Source organism: Epinephelus moara, chromosome 7, assembly GCF_006386435.1.
Source record: "Epinephelus moara isolate mb chromosome 7, YSFRI_EMoa_1.0, whole genome shotgun sequence".
Taxonomy (NCBI): Eukaryota; Metazoa; Chordata; class Actinopteri; order Perciformes; family Serranidae; genus Epinephelus; species Epinephelus moara.
Window position 1 is genome coordinate 8531508 of NC_065512.1, and position 19705 is coordinate 8551212.

Below are 19705 nucleotides of genomic sequence, written 5' to 3' on the forward strand. Positions count from 1 at the left end.
TTTTCCTTATCCGCTGCGAGGGTCATAAGGACAGAGGGATGTCGTATGCTGTAAAGCCCTGTGAGGCAAATTGTGATTTGTGATATTGGGCTTTATAAATAAAATTGATTGATTGATTGATTGATTGAAATTGATTGAATTGAGTGTACGGCGTACCTGTGTACAACCTCCACAAAACCAGTGCTGCTAAGCATATTAGCATGCAGAAGGTAGCATGCATTTGCAAACATTAATGGTGCCCTCACTGGCTGAGCGTAACGTTAGCTAGCTCAGTGATGCTACTTGAGCTAGCAGTAGATGCACTCTTCCTTCTGCATGGTGATTCGGCTGGTGGGTGTAGTTCAGTAGAAAGAAAATACTGCTCACAACAAAGTCTGTGGATTATCTTGAGTAACCGGATCATGATTTCTGCAAAGAGACATTGCTGCAGAGTTTTTTAAGTGCGCTTTGAGCACCACAAGCTGAGTGACATCTAGTTCCATTATATTTGAGAGAAGGCAGACATCTCTACTAGTTCCATTATATTTGAGAGAAGGCAGACATCTCTACGGCTGATATCTCCAACACTTTACAACTCACACCAAAACAATCTAGACTGACAAAGAGGCTGAACTGTCACACCAAAACAATCTAGACTGACAAAGAGGCTGAACTGTCCCTTTAAGGATGAGGTGGGTTTGTGTCAATTCCAAGAATTTGCTCCTTTTTTTAGTTAAGACAAACACAGCATGTGCTGAACACACCCAGGAACCCCCTCAGGCCTAACAGAGCCGTCACTACTGATACAACCATCTCAGAAGGATCTGTGGGTCTTACCTGTGAAGGCCAGGGATAAGATGAGGATGATGAGGGCTGAGAATAGGATGATGAGGGTAATCATGCTGCACACAAAGAGAAATACACACACAGGAAGGTGTAAGGAAATTAACACACTGTCCACTTGGGCTAAAATCAACTTGTAGATCACAACAACCAAGATGAAGATGTTCCCACTGCTGTAGAAATCTGCAGACACTCAGTGGTGGAAAAAGTCTGCATATAATTTACTTAAGTAAAAGAATCAATGCAACAATAAAAATATTCCTTAAGAAGTTTTACATTAAAGTAAAACTACACAAATATTATCAGCAGAATGTAAAAGAACTCATTCGATTATTATTAGACTGTCATATAAGGTTTGGTAGTTTAGTCCTGTAGTTCCCAACCTATGGGGTGTGTCCCCAGTAAAGAGTCACTAAATTAATCTGTGGGGTCGTACGATTAACAATTCATGTAGTAATTGACAAGTTGTCAACCATTAAATTAATCATCAGCTAATTCAATAATCAATTAATCAATTTGAGTATGTTTTTAAGAGAGAAAAACTGAATATTTTTGGTTTGTGGACAAAACAAGGCATCTGAGGACGTCTTCCTGGGTTTTGGGAAACACTTGACTAGATAGTTTATAGAACATTCATCGATTAGACATTTTATAGATCTAAACAAGAATCAATTAAGATTCAAAATTCAAGAGTAAAGATTAACTTTATTGTTCCAGAGAGTGGGAAATTTGTCTTGGGCTGTACACCCATACTGTAGCCATAGTAATACAAAGTACATAGATAAATCAACGTTTTACCCAACGTAGCAACAGGAAACACAAAAAGATAAATAAAAAATATGCTAAAAATGCCTCTATATTAATCGAGAAAATGATCGACACATTGACCAACAATCAAAATAATTGCTAGTTGCAGCCAGAGTTGTGAGATGATTGATGGGAGAGGACTTATAAATGTGTTGCTGATGAAATTTGTCTTGTTATATTGTTTTTTTCTCTCATTTTTGCCTTTTCTGTGAAATAGTGGATTATTTTCACCTCTTTGATCCTTGTTCCTTGAGTGGAAATGTCTGAAGAGGCAGCTAACAACTCATAAAAGCTACTAGACACTTCTTTTTGTAAGGGGTAACATTGCTGTTTAAGTAATAAACAATGCATAATCTATAATCTGAAAACAAGCAGTGACTACAGCTGTCAAGAAAGTGGAGTAAAAGGTACATTTCCTCTAATAAGTAGTTTAAGAGAAGCTTACAGTAGTTACAATACTCAAGAAAACTACAAGTAACTCCAAACTGCACTTAACTAATTACTTTAGACACCTAAATGTTTTCAGAATTGAACAACCATGGGTAGAGAACAGTCAAACCTTATGGCCACACCTGTAGAAGATAATCTGCCCGAGGGAAGCCATGTCTGCTGACGAAACCTCTCGAGAAGAACAAACGACTCGATCCTGTTGCTCAGGTCAAAGGTCCAGTCATGCCATTCCTCCTAAAAATCCACCAGTCCACCAAAAATGATCCACACACATACTCTACTGCCGAACACACTCCTTCTACTTCCACCTGTCTGCTGTGTTGCCTGTTTGGTCTCCCTAACAGCACTTTAAACTCAACACCATAAGTAAATATTACCTTTAAGGCGTGTGCTTCATGTTGACGTGTCGTCACAGTAGCTCATGTATCTTATCAAAATAAAAGTTCATGCTACTAATTAACAAGAGAAATGGGCTCTAATTCATTGACATTGGTATCTTCAGTATATTGTAAAAAATGTTTTTTAAGTGCAAACTTTAGTGTCGTATGAAATGGGTTCGGTTATTATAAAGCAGTGGCTCCCGTTGGCTATGACTCACTATTATGGTGACTGAGTATAATCAGTAACCATAATGGCAACAGAATGACAAGTACTCTGGGTTTCCTCCAAGAATTTGCTCAAGGTGGAGTCAATTTTAATGTGTTTTGGTGGGAAAGCAACAGAGACGGCAGAAACAATAGGAAACAAAAGGCATTTGACAAGTCAGTGTTTCATTGAAACCCAGAATACTTGAATTCTTTTGCGGTAGGCAGCTTCCTCTGTGGAAAATGTCCCATCGCATATGATGTATCTCGTGGCACAAGAAAATAAAAATACATATGAGAATTAGTTAAATATTTTTAAAAGACAGCTAAAAATCTGTATGTTCACTTCAGCCTTTAACCAGCTATGACTTCCTGATTCAGGTCTGAAACTCTTTCTTTTCAAGCTTCATGTTGCTGCAACTCTTCTGAAATCTTACATGAATTTTTGATTTATAGTTGAACAACTCTGTTTTTAAAATGTCCTTTTATATTGAATTGCCATGTCTATTTTATGTTCATTTTGTCTATTTTCATGTGAAGCATGTATACTGCCCTTATTGTAAAGCACTTTGCGCTGCATTTCTTGTATGACAGGTTCCATATAAATAAGGTTTATTACTATTAGTAGGGCCTGAGCACCACGCGGTGCGAGGACCCTGTTGAAATGCAAAGATTTTTTTTTTTGTTCATTATTCCCCCAAATGAATTGCCTTTTTGGAAGACTTAACATACTCAAAAACTCACAAAGCTTTGCACATATATCACATCTGGCGAAAAATTTGATATCTTAAGGGTCTCCAGCTCGGGTGCAAAGAAAAATGGCTCAGTGGCGCCCCCTATACAATTTCAACAAAAGCTGCTTTGACCTACATGTACGAAACTTGGTAGGCACATGTAACATCCCAGGATGTACAAAAGAGCCATTCAGACCCATACTCTAAACCCAACAGGAAGTCGGCCATTTTGAATTTACTGTGCATTTTTGGCCATTTCCAGGTGTCTATATAATAAGGCCACTTTACCTGTTCTGAAGACATGATGATCGCGCATTACATGTCCAGCTTCAGGAAGTTCACCGGTATCGTTGGCATGTCAACAAATGCACGCGCAGAAAGACTTTTGCGACAGCTGTAACAAACAATACCGGTTTTCGTCTGTAGGTACCCCGTGAGGTAAAAAGTGCAATACTACATTGTGTTGCTTTAACAAACTAGTCCTAGCAAGCCTTGCTCTGTCCCACTGAAAAAGTTATAACAGGCTAGAGTTTTTATCAAACCGACTGACCGTAGCAAGGTGTCAAACTTACAGGTCACGCCACAAAACAGGAAGTAGCTTATAACTCCAGCATACATTGTCCAGTCTTCCCCAAACTTCACAGGATTGATGACAGTCCTGCCCTGAACACATCTACTTACACATCTAATTGGTATTACACATAGTGCCACCTACTGGCAACAGGAAGTACATCTTTTCAGACACTAACCTTTTGATTCACGTGAAATTTACATGTTGTGGTCTATATTTGATGTACAAAACCATGGCGTATCATTAGTGCATTCTCCAGGGTCAGCACTGAATGTTGTGGCCATGGCGTGGCATCAGGTTTTAATGTCTTGCCATGAAACATGAAATTCCTATAATTTTCATGTTAATGGTCCAATCTGCACCACACTTCACATGTTTGATAACAGTCACACCCTGAACACGACTATATGACAATGTTCAGTCATACACACAGCGCCACCTATGGGCAACAGGAAGTATGTCTTTTCAGACAGGTCTATATTCAATGTACAAAAACATGATGTATTATTAATGCGTTCTCCAGCGCCCTCTCGTGGAAAAAGGATGTGGTACAAAATGTGGAACAGGTCATTCCAGTGCCCACGCTTAATGAACGGATATGCTGTCTCAGTCCTGCATGCAGTGTCTGACTTTGACAAAAATGAACTGCCACGTCAGCTGACGTCCTGCCATCACCCCCGAGTTTCACGAAGGTGCGAGGGCCCACTCATCACCGCTTGCAGCTTTAATTATTATTATTGTTATTATTATTATGAGACTAACTAAACTAAATAAGAGATGTAGCTAGAACAAATAAAATCGTGTATCTCAGTTTGTTTTCTTCACCTGCGGCCTTGGATCATTTATAGACTGACAGCCAAAATCTGATATTACAAATAAGGGCCATCCATTCAGCCTCTTTTGTTAGAGCCCCTAAATTAGACTATTTCACCCACGGATGTCGCGGTAACTGAAAAAAAGAGGTAACTATTTGTAAGCAAAGCCGAAATCATCAGAACTTATACAGACACAGATGTATCAGCCAGAGACTTTTTGATAATATATATAAAAAAGCATTTCAGCTCCGGCCTCAGTACAGTCTGGTTTGATCACATACACCGATACTGTACCAAGAGGGAAACAAGACAAACACCATCAGCATGAGGAAGCACATCCAGTGGCCACTGCAAAAACCCTGCCAACCACCAGGCCACCATGCATGTGACAGATGATGTACATTAATATCATGAGAAATAAGAAGTGGCGTTTATTCCAGTTTCCTTATTCTCTACACAGACACAGAGCTAAGTTCTGTAAAGACACAGAAGTGGCATGTGTGGCAAAGTATGAAAAGGAAGTATGTAAATATTAAGCAATAGTCAAAAAAATAAGAAAATGAATGGGCATTATGCTTCAGTGTTTAACGCTAGTACTTTAGATATAAAAATATAAAAAATAAAATATATATTGTTAATGTGCTTGTACATAAGAAATATGTTATGTGCATGATAAGTCGTATACTAAAAAATATTGTACAGTTGAATAATTGCAACCAACAGATACTTATGAATTCTAACTTTCATTACTAATGAATAGGTGAATAAAGTCCAGGAGACTGGACGTCTGATCGAACATTGACGGAGCAATCTAGCGTGATTGCTGTGGTGGTAAGTGTATCAAAGATTAACATTAGCTCACGTTATATTCAAGCATTGTTTTTACGTTGCAACACATAACACACCTGTATGTCATGAAGTACAGTGTACTCATATGTTTTGACAAAAAGACACATTTAAGATAAGATAAGATTGCCTTTATTGTCATTGTAGAGGCGCCTATACAACGAAATTTTGGGTGCCACAACTGAAGGTGCATAAGAGAAAGAAAAAAACCCAACAACAACAACAAAAACGAGACAGGAACATATCAGTACATTAAACAAACAGTGTCATAAATAATAATAAATACATAAATAAAAACAGAATGTAGGCAGAATATTGTTATTGCACTTGTGTGTGAGGTAGTTTTAATCTGTCATATCTTGCATTGTTATCTGGATTGTTTTGGAATGTGGGTGTTAAGTGTCCTGACAGCCCACGGGTAAAAGCTGTTCTTCAGTCTGTTGGTCCTGCTTTTGAGACTCGTGTACATCCTTCCAGAGAGCAGCAAGATGAGCAGGTGGTGTCCAGGATGGAGGTGGTCCGTGATGATCCTCTTTGCTCTGGAGAGGCATCGAGAGCTGGCGATGTCCCCAGGAATTTAAAGGTGGTGACCCTCTCTCTACACAGTCTCCATTGATGAAGAGGGGATCAGGTTCAGCTTTCTGTCTCCTGAAATCCAGGACCACCTTCTTGGTTTTTTTTGGTGTTAAGAGACAGGTTATTTGTCACACACCACTCTGCCACCCGCTGCACCTCGTCCCTGTAGGCCGACTCTTCTCCTCTGGTAATGAGCTGCACCAAGGTGGTGTCGTCTGCAAATTTTATTATTGTGTTGGTTGGGTGGATGGGGGAGCAGCCATGGGTATAAATGGCATACAGGAATGGGCTCAGCACACAACCTGGGGGAGAGCCGGTGCTGAGCGTGAGGGTGGAGGAGCTGTAGGTACCGATCTTGACTGACTGTGGGCTGTTGGAGAGGAAGTCCTTAATCCAGGCGCAGGTGTTAGGGGGCTGTAATCGATGAAGAGCATCCTTACATAGGTCCCCGGCTGTTCCAGATGGCTTAGAGTGGTGTGGAGGGCACTGGGGATGGCGTCATTGGTGGACCAGTTTTCTCTGTATGCAAATTATCTGATTATTTTTACCAGAGGCTTGGTTTTAGTTACTTAAGTGTTTAGACTAAAGTTTTTCCTCAACAGAGTGCTCCAGGGATGAAGAATTTCTGTAGGCCGACGCAGAAGTTAGCTTTGCCCTGCTATGGTTTTACCACAATGGAGGCACTTCAGTGTGAGGCTATCATCACAAAGAGGCACCTGGAGCCAACTATTACGTCTAACTACTGGCCTTAAATTGCAGAGGAATGATAGATAACAGCAATGGACTCAGAGTTGATTGAGCTAATTCTGATCAGCTGTTCTGGAACTGAAAAACTCAGAGTTGCCGAGCTCAGGCTCAGTCAACAAGGAGATTGGAATTAGGTTCAGAGTTTGTTGAGCCTGCTTTCTGAAATAGGGCTGATCATATGTCAGGCATCCAATCAAAACCCCATCCAAAAAACTCCATTGATGGGGTGTCGGTGGATTAGTGGAAGAGCAGGCGCCCCATGTACAAGGCTGTTGCCGCAGCAGCCTGGGATTGAGTCCAGCCTGTGGCCCTTTGCTGCATGTCATCCCCCTCTCTCTCTCTCCCCCTTTCACTCTTGGCTGTCCTGTTAAATAAAGGCTAAAAATGCCCACAAACATATCTTTAAAAAAAAAAAAAAAAACTCCATTGACTTTGAGACAAGGGAACGGGAAGTGCTAAATCTGGCAGCACTCTATTGAGTGTGTGTTATAACTTTGACCTGCCAGTGGACGGCGGATGAAAACGCACTTTAAGATAACTTTGGTACAATACATGAATGGCATGAACATTTTTGTTTAAAGGAATATTCAGGAAATGCATCTATCCATCTCAAGCTGGAGCCAGGAGGTGGTTAGCTTAGCTTATCTTAGCGTAGCTTAGCTTAGTTTGAAGGCCGAAGGGAGTAGTTTTAGAATATTTCCCAAGAGGTTAAAGTATTTCAGGAGTCAAAAATTAGCATCGCTTTGAGTTTTAACCACAATAAAAATGTATATGGGAAAATCCTCCTTGGTTTATTGAGAAGTGAAAGCATACAGTGCCATCATTATGAAACTGCTGGAGGCTGGTGCGTTGTGGTTAATCAGTGTCATCGTGATATAGGGTAAATTCAGTGCAGAAAATTGAACATATGCCATTTGTCCATCTGTTTGACACCTCCTCACTCAGCTGGTGGAAGAGCGAGTATCACCTGCTTTGGAACAAGATCTTAAGGGAGCACGAAAAGGAAGATAATTCAACAGGAGCAGCTCTGCAACAGAACATCTATTTTTCAGCCAGCATGACTCACCTTAGTCATAACATTCCTCAAAAACTTATTGATCTAATAACTAACGCTGTGAGTACGTTCCTGCTGATCGTCCTCTTCTACATCCTGCAGTACATCTTTGACATGGACTTTGTGTGCTCGTGCATGGAAGGCTTTCATCTCAGTGGTGTACTGTACTTGCTCATCCCTCCTGCGATCCTCACCTGGATTGTCGAAATCATCGAGTCTTTCCAACCAAGGAGGATTTTTTCCAGATGGCATAGTCTTTGTCAGAGCAGTGTCTTTAGCTATCTTGCTAAGTTGACGATCAGCTATGTCTGTCTGACTGATGTATGGATAGCCACTGTGCTGTTTGATGGAGACTGGTACTTTTGCGTGATGACAAACCGCAACTCCTCTCAGACTGGACTTCCTTGCAAAGACACGCTGAGCTTTGAGGAAAACCTCACCAAAGCTGCTTATAAGTCTAAATCTCTTGTAAGTAACAACACACAACACTCAAATAAACTAAATCAAAATAATTTGGGAAATTGACTTGTTTTATGTCTTAATACAAATTTATTTTTTAAAACTCTAAATATAGTTGGTCTTACATTTTGTTTGCACGTTGCTGAAGATTTATGTAGATGTAGATTTTATTTTGTTGAACTATTCAGACTGCTGCAATTCCAGCTGAAGGATTTTAAGCCAAAACATGATCTTTTCAATGTATCTGATACATAATAACTCACAGCTAACAAATCTGTGGTTTGCAGAAACACGTAGTATCATGGTATGAACAGTTTTTCTGCCAATTGAGTTGATAAATCTCAGTTTAATTGTACCTTTTTTCCTTTCTAGAAATTTGGCTTTTACGTTATAGGTTCTCTTATCTGGGTTTGGATCATTGCTGAACTCACAACAGCCTGTTGCAGAAGAAAGAAGGTATGGTGCTGGTCCAAACCTCCTCACTACAGAGTGGTTTATAAAAATCTTCTGGAAGAGGAAGTGAGTCGCTGTTTGCAAGAGGAGCTAACAAGAATAGCAACAAAAAGAGCAAAAGCAATCTGCGCGCCCCACCTTCGAGCTATCAAGAAGAATGAGCTGTCATTTAATAACACAAGTGCTGACTACGACAATGTTGATGACACAGTTTCAAAAGCCTGGCGGAAAATTTCAGCCTCTGATTTCTACTTGATGGAACCTGAGAGACAAAAAGATTCACAGATATGTTCAATACAATAAACAATAAACTGCTGAGCGAGAACATCCACGAAGAAAGACGGTTTGATAGTATAATTATATTTGATTATATTTATTATTGACTGATCCATGGTTTGTCGTTAAAGGACATTTCTGATCTCTACAATCCAGAATATGAAATTTACAAACCTTCAATCTCAAACATTTTCTCGCAGATCCATCTCTGACTGGTGAAACAAGACAAATCATTCCAGTTCTCTCGATTATTCTCTCCAGGTATTATGACATGGGCACAGTCCTCTTCCCCAAGATTGGCATATCCACCTCCATTATCAGGCTGTTTTTTTTGCCAGTACCTAACAGGTCAACAAACAGACAATAACCACATTCTGAATGACACGAACACAGACTATTTTTTATGCTTTCATCCAAAATTGTCACCAAGTCTTAAAGCTGTGGTTGGTAACTTTTAATCAATAGATTCACTTCCTAGAGACTGTAAAGTGTGTTTTTACCCAAGCTGTTTTGGTTTTGTCGGCTTTTATTGCTTTTCAGTTATTGTATTGTTTTATTATGCTGATGTAACTGACATGTCACTGTCACAAAAAATGTTTTAATAAAGATTTAAGTGAAAAAAAGTGAGTGATCTTAATATTTGTTCCAACACAGGTGTCAGTCAGGGAGGGAAAATTACAATACAGCTGTTCAATGACATCCCCAAAGCTATGCAAGTTCAAATATATTATACTATGTACCTGAATCAGTCAACAGATCATTGCCTCCTGACTGCAGGTGGCAGATATGGGCCTGAATAACAGAGCCATTGTGCCATCTGTTGGAATTACTGGGTAAAACATATCTCACCAAAGTGGTTGTTTGATTGCATTCTGTATATTATATTATAGTACTGGTATGTTTGTTCATCCAGCCAAAGTGAAGCACACTTCTGCCTTACTTCAGAGACAGTGGAGCCCCATCAATCCATTTCCAGGTCCCCTCCTTGGCTTCGTCAGTCAGACCGATCCAGGCATGAGTTCCCTTCTCGGTGAACTTAGAAAGGAACAGCTGTTCAATAAATATAACACACAGTTTTTATATTTTTGTTTTAATTATATATTGTATTTAAGATTTTGACTGTAAACAGTGCAAATTAAATTCAATTAAAATAAAATGTAGGTGATGGTTAAGGTAAAAAAGAAGCTGTTTATTATTCTGTCTTTGTGTTTAATTATCAGGTTTTTTAGCCATGCCACCGGGACGGCTTTAGAGACTGCAATGTCTGACCTCTTCGGTCTAGACCGATGGTTTGCTGCTATATTATTGCTCTACATGTCGCATATAAATATTTTGATGCTCATAGTGTTGTTCATTCATTCATTTTCCGTGACTGCTTATCCCATCGGGGATCCCGGGGAGGCTGGAGCCCATCCTGGCAGACATTAGCCGAGAGGCAGGGTACACCCTGGACAGGTCACCAGACTATCACAGGGCTGACACATAGAGACAGACAACCATTCACACTCACATTCACACCTACGGACAATTTAGAGTCACCAGTTAACCTGCATGTCTTTGGACTGTGGGAGGAAGCTGGAGTACCTGGAGGAAACCCACACTGACACGGGGAGAACATGCAAACTCCACACAGAGGGGCTCCACACAGAACCCTCTTGATATGAAGTGACGATGTGAACCACTTCACCACTGTGCTGCCCAACATGTTGTACTTTTACTTAAGTATCATTTTGAGGGAAGGACATGTACTCGTAACAGAATCATGTATTTTACAGTGTTGTGTTGCTACTTTTACTCTCTTTCACACACCCACCCACACACACTACCTGTTCTTTAGCACTGTCTATCACCACCAGATCTGCTCCTCTCTCCTTGCAGTCCTTTCTGGCTTCATCCCACGAATTAGTCTTATTAGAGAGGAAATAACAGGAACAACCGAACACCATCCATCCTGCAGGACACCTCTCTATAAGAAACAATAAAAACTTAAAAAAACAGACCAGAATAAGGTGGTTTCCAATGTATACATGCACATATCTAATTATTATTGTTGCAGGTACAGAGAAGGTAGTTAGAAAACATAACTGAGTCTCCCTGTCTCTGTCACTTTATTTTATTTTTATTTAACCAGGTGAATCCTGTTGAGATCTCTTTTACAAGGAAGACCTGACCAAGACTAAGATTACAGAGACAAGAATAAAAAAAATGAAAACGCAGTTGAGTCTTTGAAGGAGTTTTTTTATTTACATACACAAATAACTCTCATGACTGCAAGGTGTCACAAGTGTCACAAGGATCCTGTGCAAGCTGGGGCCTGCAGTGTCTAAAATCGACACCCTGGATTAACACCTGCCCTGCCTAAGGACAATATGTGATGAATTACATGTGTACTTTTCTTGCTCTGACCAGTCAAAATGTCCGCTGTGAGCAGGGTCTGTTAAAAACTCATCTGTTTATGGTAGATACATTTTGCACTTACCCAGCCAGTTCCGCTCTTTGGTCATTTCAATGAGGCTGACATTCAGCTGGTCTCTCTCTTCAGTCAGGGCAGACGACTTGTTGTAACTGACCTGGAGACGCTCAGTCAGGTTGGCTTTGACAGAGGAGAGCTCTGCAGCTGAACGCCGTGAGGAGTCATAGTCTAAAATTAAAGGAGACACTGTTATACAGGATCTTACAACCACATGTCAAATAATTTAAAACCCCCTCTTCCTCTATTGTAAGTTACTTCCTCGCCTATAGTATATCTAACACACCATGCATGCACAGCCCAGTCACCAGAAAAATTTAACACCTAAAATTTGCAAGTGGCTGCAAGATTTGCTTTAGTCACAAACCCCCAAAACACGATGGTAATCCACTGAATGGCTGGTAGATTGACTTTTAAAGGCAAGACAAGACACAAGAGAGATACAGAGACTTGCGGATGAACCCTGCAACCCGATTGCCAGAAAAAAAATCAGCATTTTGTAGAGGGTACGTTAAAACTCATGTTTCTCAAAAACTCTGCTGTGAAGTTGAGGTTAGGGTTAGGCCCCAAAACACTGTTATGGTTAAGAAAAGATTATGTTTTGGCTTAAAACATTCACGTTTGGTTGCACAAAAACTGAAAAAGCAGGGAGAGGTTGGTGAAAAAGACGAACAGCAGGATGTTTTGGTCAAAAACTCCTCAGTTCTGGTAAGAAAAAAACACAGCCACCACTGGGAAACAACACTGTGAACCGTCTTGGTCAAATTCTATGTTCACAAAATACAAGAATTGTGTGTTTCATATGTGTTGAACCTTTTATAAATTAAATGACAAAGCTGCTTTGAGACTTCGAACAAATAAACAGAGGAGACACAAGACCAAAACCAATTTAAGAATACATGGAGACAATAAGGCAGGACAGAAACTACACTGAACAGCTTAATACTGAGACTCACAGTGGACACCGAGGCCGATGAGCCTGGCCAGCAGGAGAACACTCAGCAGCCCCAGGCAGAGAACAACAGCTCCATAAAGTCTCCTCTCTGAACACAGAACAGTGAATGCAATCAGTGATACAACAGTAAGACCAGGTGATGATAATGTTCAGATCTTACCTGTGTTACGACCCAGTTCAAGTGGCCTAACAAAAGAGAGACACCATGATGAACGGTTAAGAAAAGATATTTTATTGGAAGCAAATCAAACCAAATTAGACCAAATTAGCAAATAACTAAATAAGAACAACATATGGAGTGTGAATGTCAGTGATATCAGTACTATGTGTGAGTATTAAATGATGGGTGTGGGAGAGTGTGTATGTGTAAGTGTTGGAGAGTGCGTCAAAGCAAAGAAACTAAAACATTACCAAACCAGACCAGAGTGGTTGCCTGTAGGAAGAAGCAGAGAGTGAGTGAATGGGTGACCACAACTTTTATCAGCTTCAGTGCACCGGGCCCAGGTGCACTGAGTTGCAATCAAGGCAGCTTGGGAGAGACAGGCCTGAGACACTCACAGCAGACACACCCCTAGATGACACAGGGATCATCACACCTGTGGGATCTGTTGAAGCTCTCGAGCCAACAGACTTGTTTGGTGCAACATCCATATAGATTTCCTCCATTGCTCTTAAAGTGGTAAACTTTACCTACAGGGTCGGCTAGCTGCAGCCACACTGCACTTCACGTTAATGATGTCTGTGTGATGTTGGTTTCAATTTCTCAACTTCATGCCTATACTGAGGAATTCACATGTTGCAGAGGTGCTAACAGTGGTTGCTAAGACAAACCACAATGTCAGACACACACTTTCACAGTTACAAAGGAACGATGCATTATTCATGAGAAATAACAATAATGCTAGCAGCAGTAACGTTAGCAGACTTGTTGCTCTCTGCATATTTTTTGCTGCTGAGGTTTGTTCACTTTCTTATTTCAAAAGCCTGAAAAATGCTCAGTTGTTTTTGTTTGCTCCTTTCGAACTACAAGATAAGTCACACAATTTTGTTAGCATCACAACTGACCTATGGCTAAACCCCGCCCTCAAACGCAATGAGCCAATCACAGTGCGTATAGCCATTCCCATACACTCGGACATTCTCTGCCTGGACGTCCATTGAAATGCATTACAGAAAGTCAGTTTCTTTCAGTTTTATGAGCTTTTTCTGAGATTTGAACTTTAAAAATGGTCATACGGTGTGCATGGGGTACATGCAACTCCGACACAAGGTATCCTGAGAGGCTGGGCGACGAGGTGTATTTTTTACACTTTAAACCACATCTCAACCGAGAAAAGTGTCTCCTTTGGATAAAGTTGTGTGGTAACGTTAGACCACAACATCAACTCAACGTGAATAAGATTAACAATGATGTCTACATCTGTTCTAAAGTAAGTCAACATTGTGTTTGAGGCAACATATTAGCTATGTTTCCAGCCGAAAGTGATTGGAATCATTGGGAAATGTGCGTTAAAAGAAATACGAATCCTGTGTGTTTCCATTAAATGTACAGACTTTGGTGAAAACTACGAACTTGCGCGAGTTTTCCGCAGAACCGGAAACAAAACAAGTCTCGCATTCTTCTTCTTCTACGTTTTCTGGCGGTTGGCAACCAGCTTGTAAATGCATTACCGCCTTCCTGACCCGGAGTGTGGATATCACCATGGAGAGAGGTGCGCTACGTCAGACTTAATTCGAACATAACTGTTTCCATCCCCCGTTTTGCGAATCAACATTTTTTCGAATCAACCAAAACCCGACTAAAGCGAACGTATTTTAGTTTGTGCGAATCAGGGGATTTTAATTTGAATTTTGGCGTTTCCATCATAATTTTCCGATGCGATACTTCTAGATGCGCATCTAAACAGGCTGATGGAAACATGGCTATTGTCACTTTGCTGGAAAGAAATATAAAGTTATCTTTAACATCTCTAGCTAACGTTAGCTAAAGTTAGCCGAACGTTAGCTCCTAGCTGCGTTGTTCATCATGTCACCTTGTTTGCTGGGAGTTCATTAGCCTATTTTGTTCTAGTTTTGTACTTTGGTGATCGTACATCATTGGTAGCTGTTGTCCAAAGGGCTCTAGTTAAGCTAACGTTAACTTCTGGAGCTTAGCTTCATTAACTTATCTGTAATCGCAGAGATAACAAAGGTTGGCAAACGTTATGCTGAATGATTCAACATAAATACTGTAGCACCAAACTAACAGAGAGACACTCTTGGTAAAGATGGTAAAATTTCTTACCCTGCAGTGCATGAACAATGCTGATCCTCTATCTTGTTGTCTTTGATGGTGACGGCAACGCGGTTTATCACGCTTACACTGGGACCTGTAAATTTTGGCTTGTAATTTAAGCTTTTCATCGACCTTCTCAACAATAAAAATGATGAATATATCCCTCCAATGCGTAGTTTAGGCCCTTTTGGTTAATTGAGCACCAGAAATGTTTATCATACACTGACCTCTGGCCTCTGACTTGCACCAGTCATCAGCATCCAAATGAATTTGCGTCATAGTGAGTGGACACATCCTGAAAGCATCTCACATTCGTCAGTAAAAAAAGGACCCAAAGACACGATCTACTGCTTTTGACAGGATTTCATTGTCAGGATAGGATGATAAATCATTGAAAAAATGTACGTACAGTGTGTACAGGATTATGGCTGCCGGCCCCACTGCACACACAGATCAACAGTGAAGCAATGTGCCCTTCAAAACCAATGGCAACATGAAACCTAAAGGAGGGAGTTCTGCTCTGGGTTGTCCATGTCTGTATCAATACTGAAATACTTAAATCCAGTCAGCTACTAAACATGGCAATTTTTATATACTTTTGGATTATACAAAAATGTAATATAATCTGAATACATGTAGATTACTTCAAAATCAAACATTGAAAATACTGCAAATACACTAAAAAATGGACACAGCCATTAACATTTTAAGTTCCACAAACATTCTCAGAACATTCAGCAATGTTGAGCTGTTTTCTCACAGATCCACTGCAGATGGATGTCACATGACCGGTCATTCCACTCGCCATATCTCATATGTGCACAGTCCTCTTCGCCCCACTGTGGATCTCCACCACCATTATCAGGCTGCTTCTTCTCCCAGTTCCTAACAGGTTAAGAAACAAGAGAATGATGATACTGTAAATCTGTGACACCAACACAGTTCATCAGTGGCACATAATGCTCTTTAGGTTGATGACTGGGGCATGGAGTTTCTGCAGCAAACACTGATCATCAGCTCTGTTACGGCTGAAAAACAGGAAGGACCTCCTTTTATGCTGCGTCTTCTTGAGTATGTAAAGTTTAAATTTGTCAACAAAAGCAGCAATTTACCCACGTGACAGAAAATATACTTTCTCATTCTCCTATAGTATTATTAACCATGCAAATGTTTTGATCCTTTTATGCCTGATGTCACAATGACGTCATTTTGTTAGCTGGAGGCTAAACACCTCTCCACCACAGGGCTGTAGGCTACATAGGAGTCTGAAAATGTCTTGTTGGGGAGCCAGAATAGAAGGAGTCATGGCTCAAAACCAGCCGCCATTGCCCGTCAACAAAAACAAAGATGACTATGGTTAAATGTGATCAGACCAAAGGACTGGATGGAGGCCATCATCAAAAACGCTCACATGTGCAGCGCACACTTCATATCAGGTTAGGGAAAAAGTATTTCCTGTTGTAGGGATGAATAACGTTATGTGTATTAAGGGTTATCATGTCCACCTCATCAGAAACTGGGGAGGGATTAAGAGGAATATTGGATTTCTCTGGAATGCTAACATCTTAGCACATTAGTTAACGTTAGCTTCCATAGCAAAAACAAACAAGTGTGGTCCTCCTTTGTAAGATTGGCTTCCTGTGACATCATCCATCCACTGAGTGAGAGCATACGGGTCGGCCAGTCTGGTCCCCTTGGTCAGTGTTTACTTTTTGGAGTAAAGCTTGTGGTCCCAGAGAGTGAGTGACCTGACATGGTGCGTTCATAAATTCAGTCTGACGCTGTGTACACTAAAATGAGAGCCCTGCTGGTCGAAGAAACAGAGCGTTATATTTCTGCATGGATTAACAAACAGTTAAGTTAATCACACATTGACTCCACTCGGTGCTCTGCTGCTCCGAGAGTGCGGTGCTCTGGATTACCAAATGGTACATTCAGACAGCGCTCGGAATTTACAAATGGTCCAGTTTGCGTCAGAGTCGTTCAAGCACTTGGAATCATCTTCCTCCATTGCCTTAAACAAGCCAAAAGAACTTGCTAGCTAGCGCTGGCTAGTATAAAAGTAGTAGTAGTAGAAATTAATAGAAATTTATCAGCTAAACTGACGATTTAAGAACAATTTTCAAACAAACTTCTCAGACGAAGGTGTTCTCAAAGTTTTGATGACTGACTGCTATTTAAGGGATCAGAAAATAAATAGAAGTGACATAAACAATATATTTTGATTTAGTTACTCTTTATTAACTGAAAGCTGCAATGTTAGAAAAGCAAAACATTTCCGTCTTTATTCAACCAAAGAGAGGCCTTACTTCAGAGTCAGTGGAGTTCCATCTATCCATTTCCAGGTTCCTTCCTCATCTCTGTCAGTCAAACCGATCCAAGCAGTTTTCCCGGTGGACACTACAAACGTCTGTTCAACAAAGGTGAAACACACATTGGATTTTAGTTTTAACCACAATGTAGTATGTGTGTGCAGTTTACAGTTATTTATCTCAACACAAAACTTTGCTGTGACCGAATAATCATGATTAAATATCACATAGAAGAAAATACAGTAAGTAAATCCTCTACAGACAATGTGAAGGTCATGTCACACCATAATACTTCAGACATGGGTGCCATTTTGTGACTACAGTGCTGTCATTGTGCCTGCTAAGGTGGTCAAGCAACAGAACTTGGCCAAACAAATCACAACAAACTACACAGATCCGAATTCCAGACCCTGATGCATTACCTCCACCAACGATACTGTATTATAACAAGATAGTCCACCTACAATATACCCCCATTGTATGAAATGGTATACATTTCCGGTCTCCTAAGTAGGCGTTGTCCCCCGTAGCCCAATCAAAGACGATGGAGAACCACCAATCAAAGACGAGTATCCCCAACCTCACTTGGTTATCGTAGATTAGCTGGGCTAACAGTTAGCCGTTAGCGGTGTCTGTAATAACACAGTAACTCAATAAACGGTCCGTGAAAATTTTTTTTTTTCCAGCGGATATCTTAGTTACAACATGATTGAGCTAGCAAAGCAGTTTTGTGTTGATACGTGTGGTATTTCTTCAGTTTTGGGAAATCACGATGTCTAGAAAGCATCAGTGGCTGCAACTGACAGGGACAGCTAACAGCAGCAGCAAAGCTAACATCAGGACGTCATCTGTTAAAAGCCTCCCGTTGTCGGATACGATATGAAACTACTCCAGTTAGCTCAATCATGTTGTGACAAAGACATCTGCTGGAAAAAATGTTTTTTTAATCCAGTATCTTTGGTGAAACTGCACTGATTTCAGCACAAGAGAGGAGCTATCTGTTGCCCCGGATCTTGCAGGAGTGTTGTTGAGACAGAGACAGGTCTTGAACAAAGTAAATTCTCTCCTGATTTGTCCGTCTGAAATTTGCCATTTTGGTGTCGGAATGTTCTTAAGATATGTGGCTTGTGATAAATGGGTTCAATATCTGCTTCCGTGACTATGGGGCGAAATAATTGGCCATAATCTGTAATCACGTTCATTTCTCCCACTGAAGTCAATGGACTCAGGACCTGCTGTTAGTCTCCTAAAGGGGCGTGGTGGGCGCGAACCCCACGTGACACTGATACAGGAAACTGACTCGCAGTGGACCGTCTTGGTTTATCCACTGTCTTTGCCTCCACTCACATACCTGGATATTGAAAATCTTGTTTTTTGGCTGACTGCACAGCACATACCACAAAGATGGCCCCCACGTCTCACATGGCATGACACACCTTCATATTCTCTATAGCAGGCCACCAGGAAGTGCACCGAGCTATGAAGACAATTTTTGTGGTACAGTGGAATTACATTTGTCATGTGATGCCAGGTGGCCTAAAAATACTTTTTCCCGTTAACTTACAGACAGAGATGTCTGCAAGTCAGTAGGTACATTTTTTAAGCTTCACAACCCCACGAACTTGTTTCACTACCTGGAATAAATCATTTTGGTCTGATAACAATAAGAACGTCTAGATCAAATAATTTTATCCCTAATCAGATTTGTGGAGCGCTAAACAGGAAGTAGCTGGCTCGGCCGGTGGAAGTCTCTATTTCGCCTGCTATATGGGTCACTATGGGACGATCTTCCGGGTCATGTTACACCCACAAGGTCAACTTTTTTGCTTCATTCTGACTGAGTAACTTTCATAGGAATGAATGTGTCCTGTGAACATGTTTACAGACGTCTCTTTTACAATGGTGGCCTATGGGGTAAATGCTTTTTGGACTGCAAGTGGCCACTGGGAAAAATTGGAAGCAAGGCTGAGCAGCATTCCTGTGGGCCTGATTCAAGCACATCCGTATTGCAGGGAGACACCAGCTGAGTAATGGCAACTTGTTTACTTCTTGAACTTCCCCAGATTAGTCTGGTTTTTTTTACATTGTCCACAGTGAGATAGAGCATTTAGAGAGGCATGAATTGACCCTTCACTAAGTCCCATCCCTGGACGTGGACTAGCCAGTCATAACGTAGCATCAGGCCGACTCAGACAAGGGTCTGACAACAACACAGCTGTGCTCCATTGACTCTAATGCTGTGTTCCCACCAAACGCGATGAACGCGATTTAATCGCTCGTAACGCGAGTAACGCACCACCCGTAACGCGCGAGTTTGGACGCCTGACCATTTTGTTAATTCGCGTTATCGCGTCATTCGTGCGAGTAGCGGGGAAGCCGGCTGTGCTAACTGGAGCTAAGCTAGTGCTAACGTTCATAGTACAACCATTCTGCAAACTAATTAAAGACACATATTTACAGAACTTACCAAGTAGACCAGTCTCCTCGGCGTCTTTCACC

The 19705-nt window shown here is 40.9% G+C and overlaps 2 protein-coding genes across 3 annotated transcripts in view; both read right to left on the reverse strand.

Moving 5' to 3' along the window:
- vtcn1 (V-set domain containing T cell activation inhibitor 1) overlaps positions 1-2428 on the reverse strand; it is a 9154-nt gene extending 6726 nt beyond the window's left edge. Inside the window, exons 1-2 of one of the 2 annotated variants that reach the window (XM_050049235.1) lie at positions 2189-2428; positions 817-881 (exon numbers count right to left, since the gene is read on the reverse strand). In XM_050049235.1, the coding sequence (XP_049905192.1) occupies positions 817-880 (64 nt within the window). In that variant the 5' untranslated portion in view covers position 881; positions 2189-2428. The remainder of the gene's footprint in view (positions 1-816; positions 882-2188) is intronic. The other variant, XM_050049234.1, reaches the window with a different exon arrangement.
- Positions 2429-9311: 6883 nt separating this feature from the next.
- The window catches only part of LOC126393471 (macrophage mannose receptor 1-like), a 13724-nt gene continuing 3330 nt past the window's right edge, over positions 9312-19705 (reverse strand). Inside the window, exons 5-13 of the mRNA XM_050049657.1 lie at positions 17204-17304; positions 15634-15779; positions 13031-13148; positions 12780-12805; positions 12621-12707; positions 11674-11835; positions 11021-11160; positions 10135-10244; positions 9312-9535 (exon numbers count right to left, since the gene is read on the reverse strand). Of these exons, the coding sequence (XP_049905614.1) occupies positions 9361-9535; positions 10135-10244; positions 11021-11160; positions 11674-11835; positions 12621-12707; positions 12780-12805; positions 13031-13148; positions 15634-15779; positions 17204-17304 (1065 nt within the window). The 3' untranslated portion in view covers positions 9312-9360. The remainder of the gene's footprint in view (positions 9536-10134; positions 10245-11020; positions 11161-11673; positions 11836-12620; positions 12708-12779; positions 12806-13030; positions 13149-15633; positions 15780-17203; positions 17305-19705) is intronic.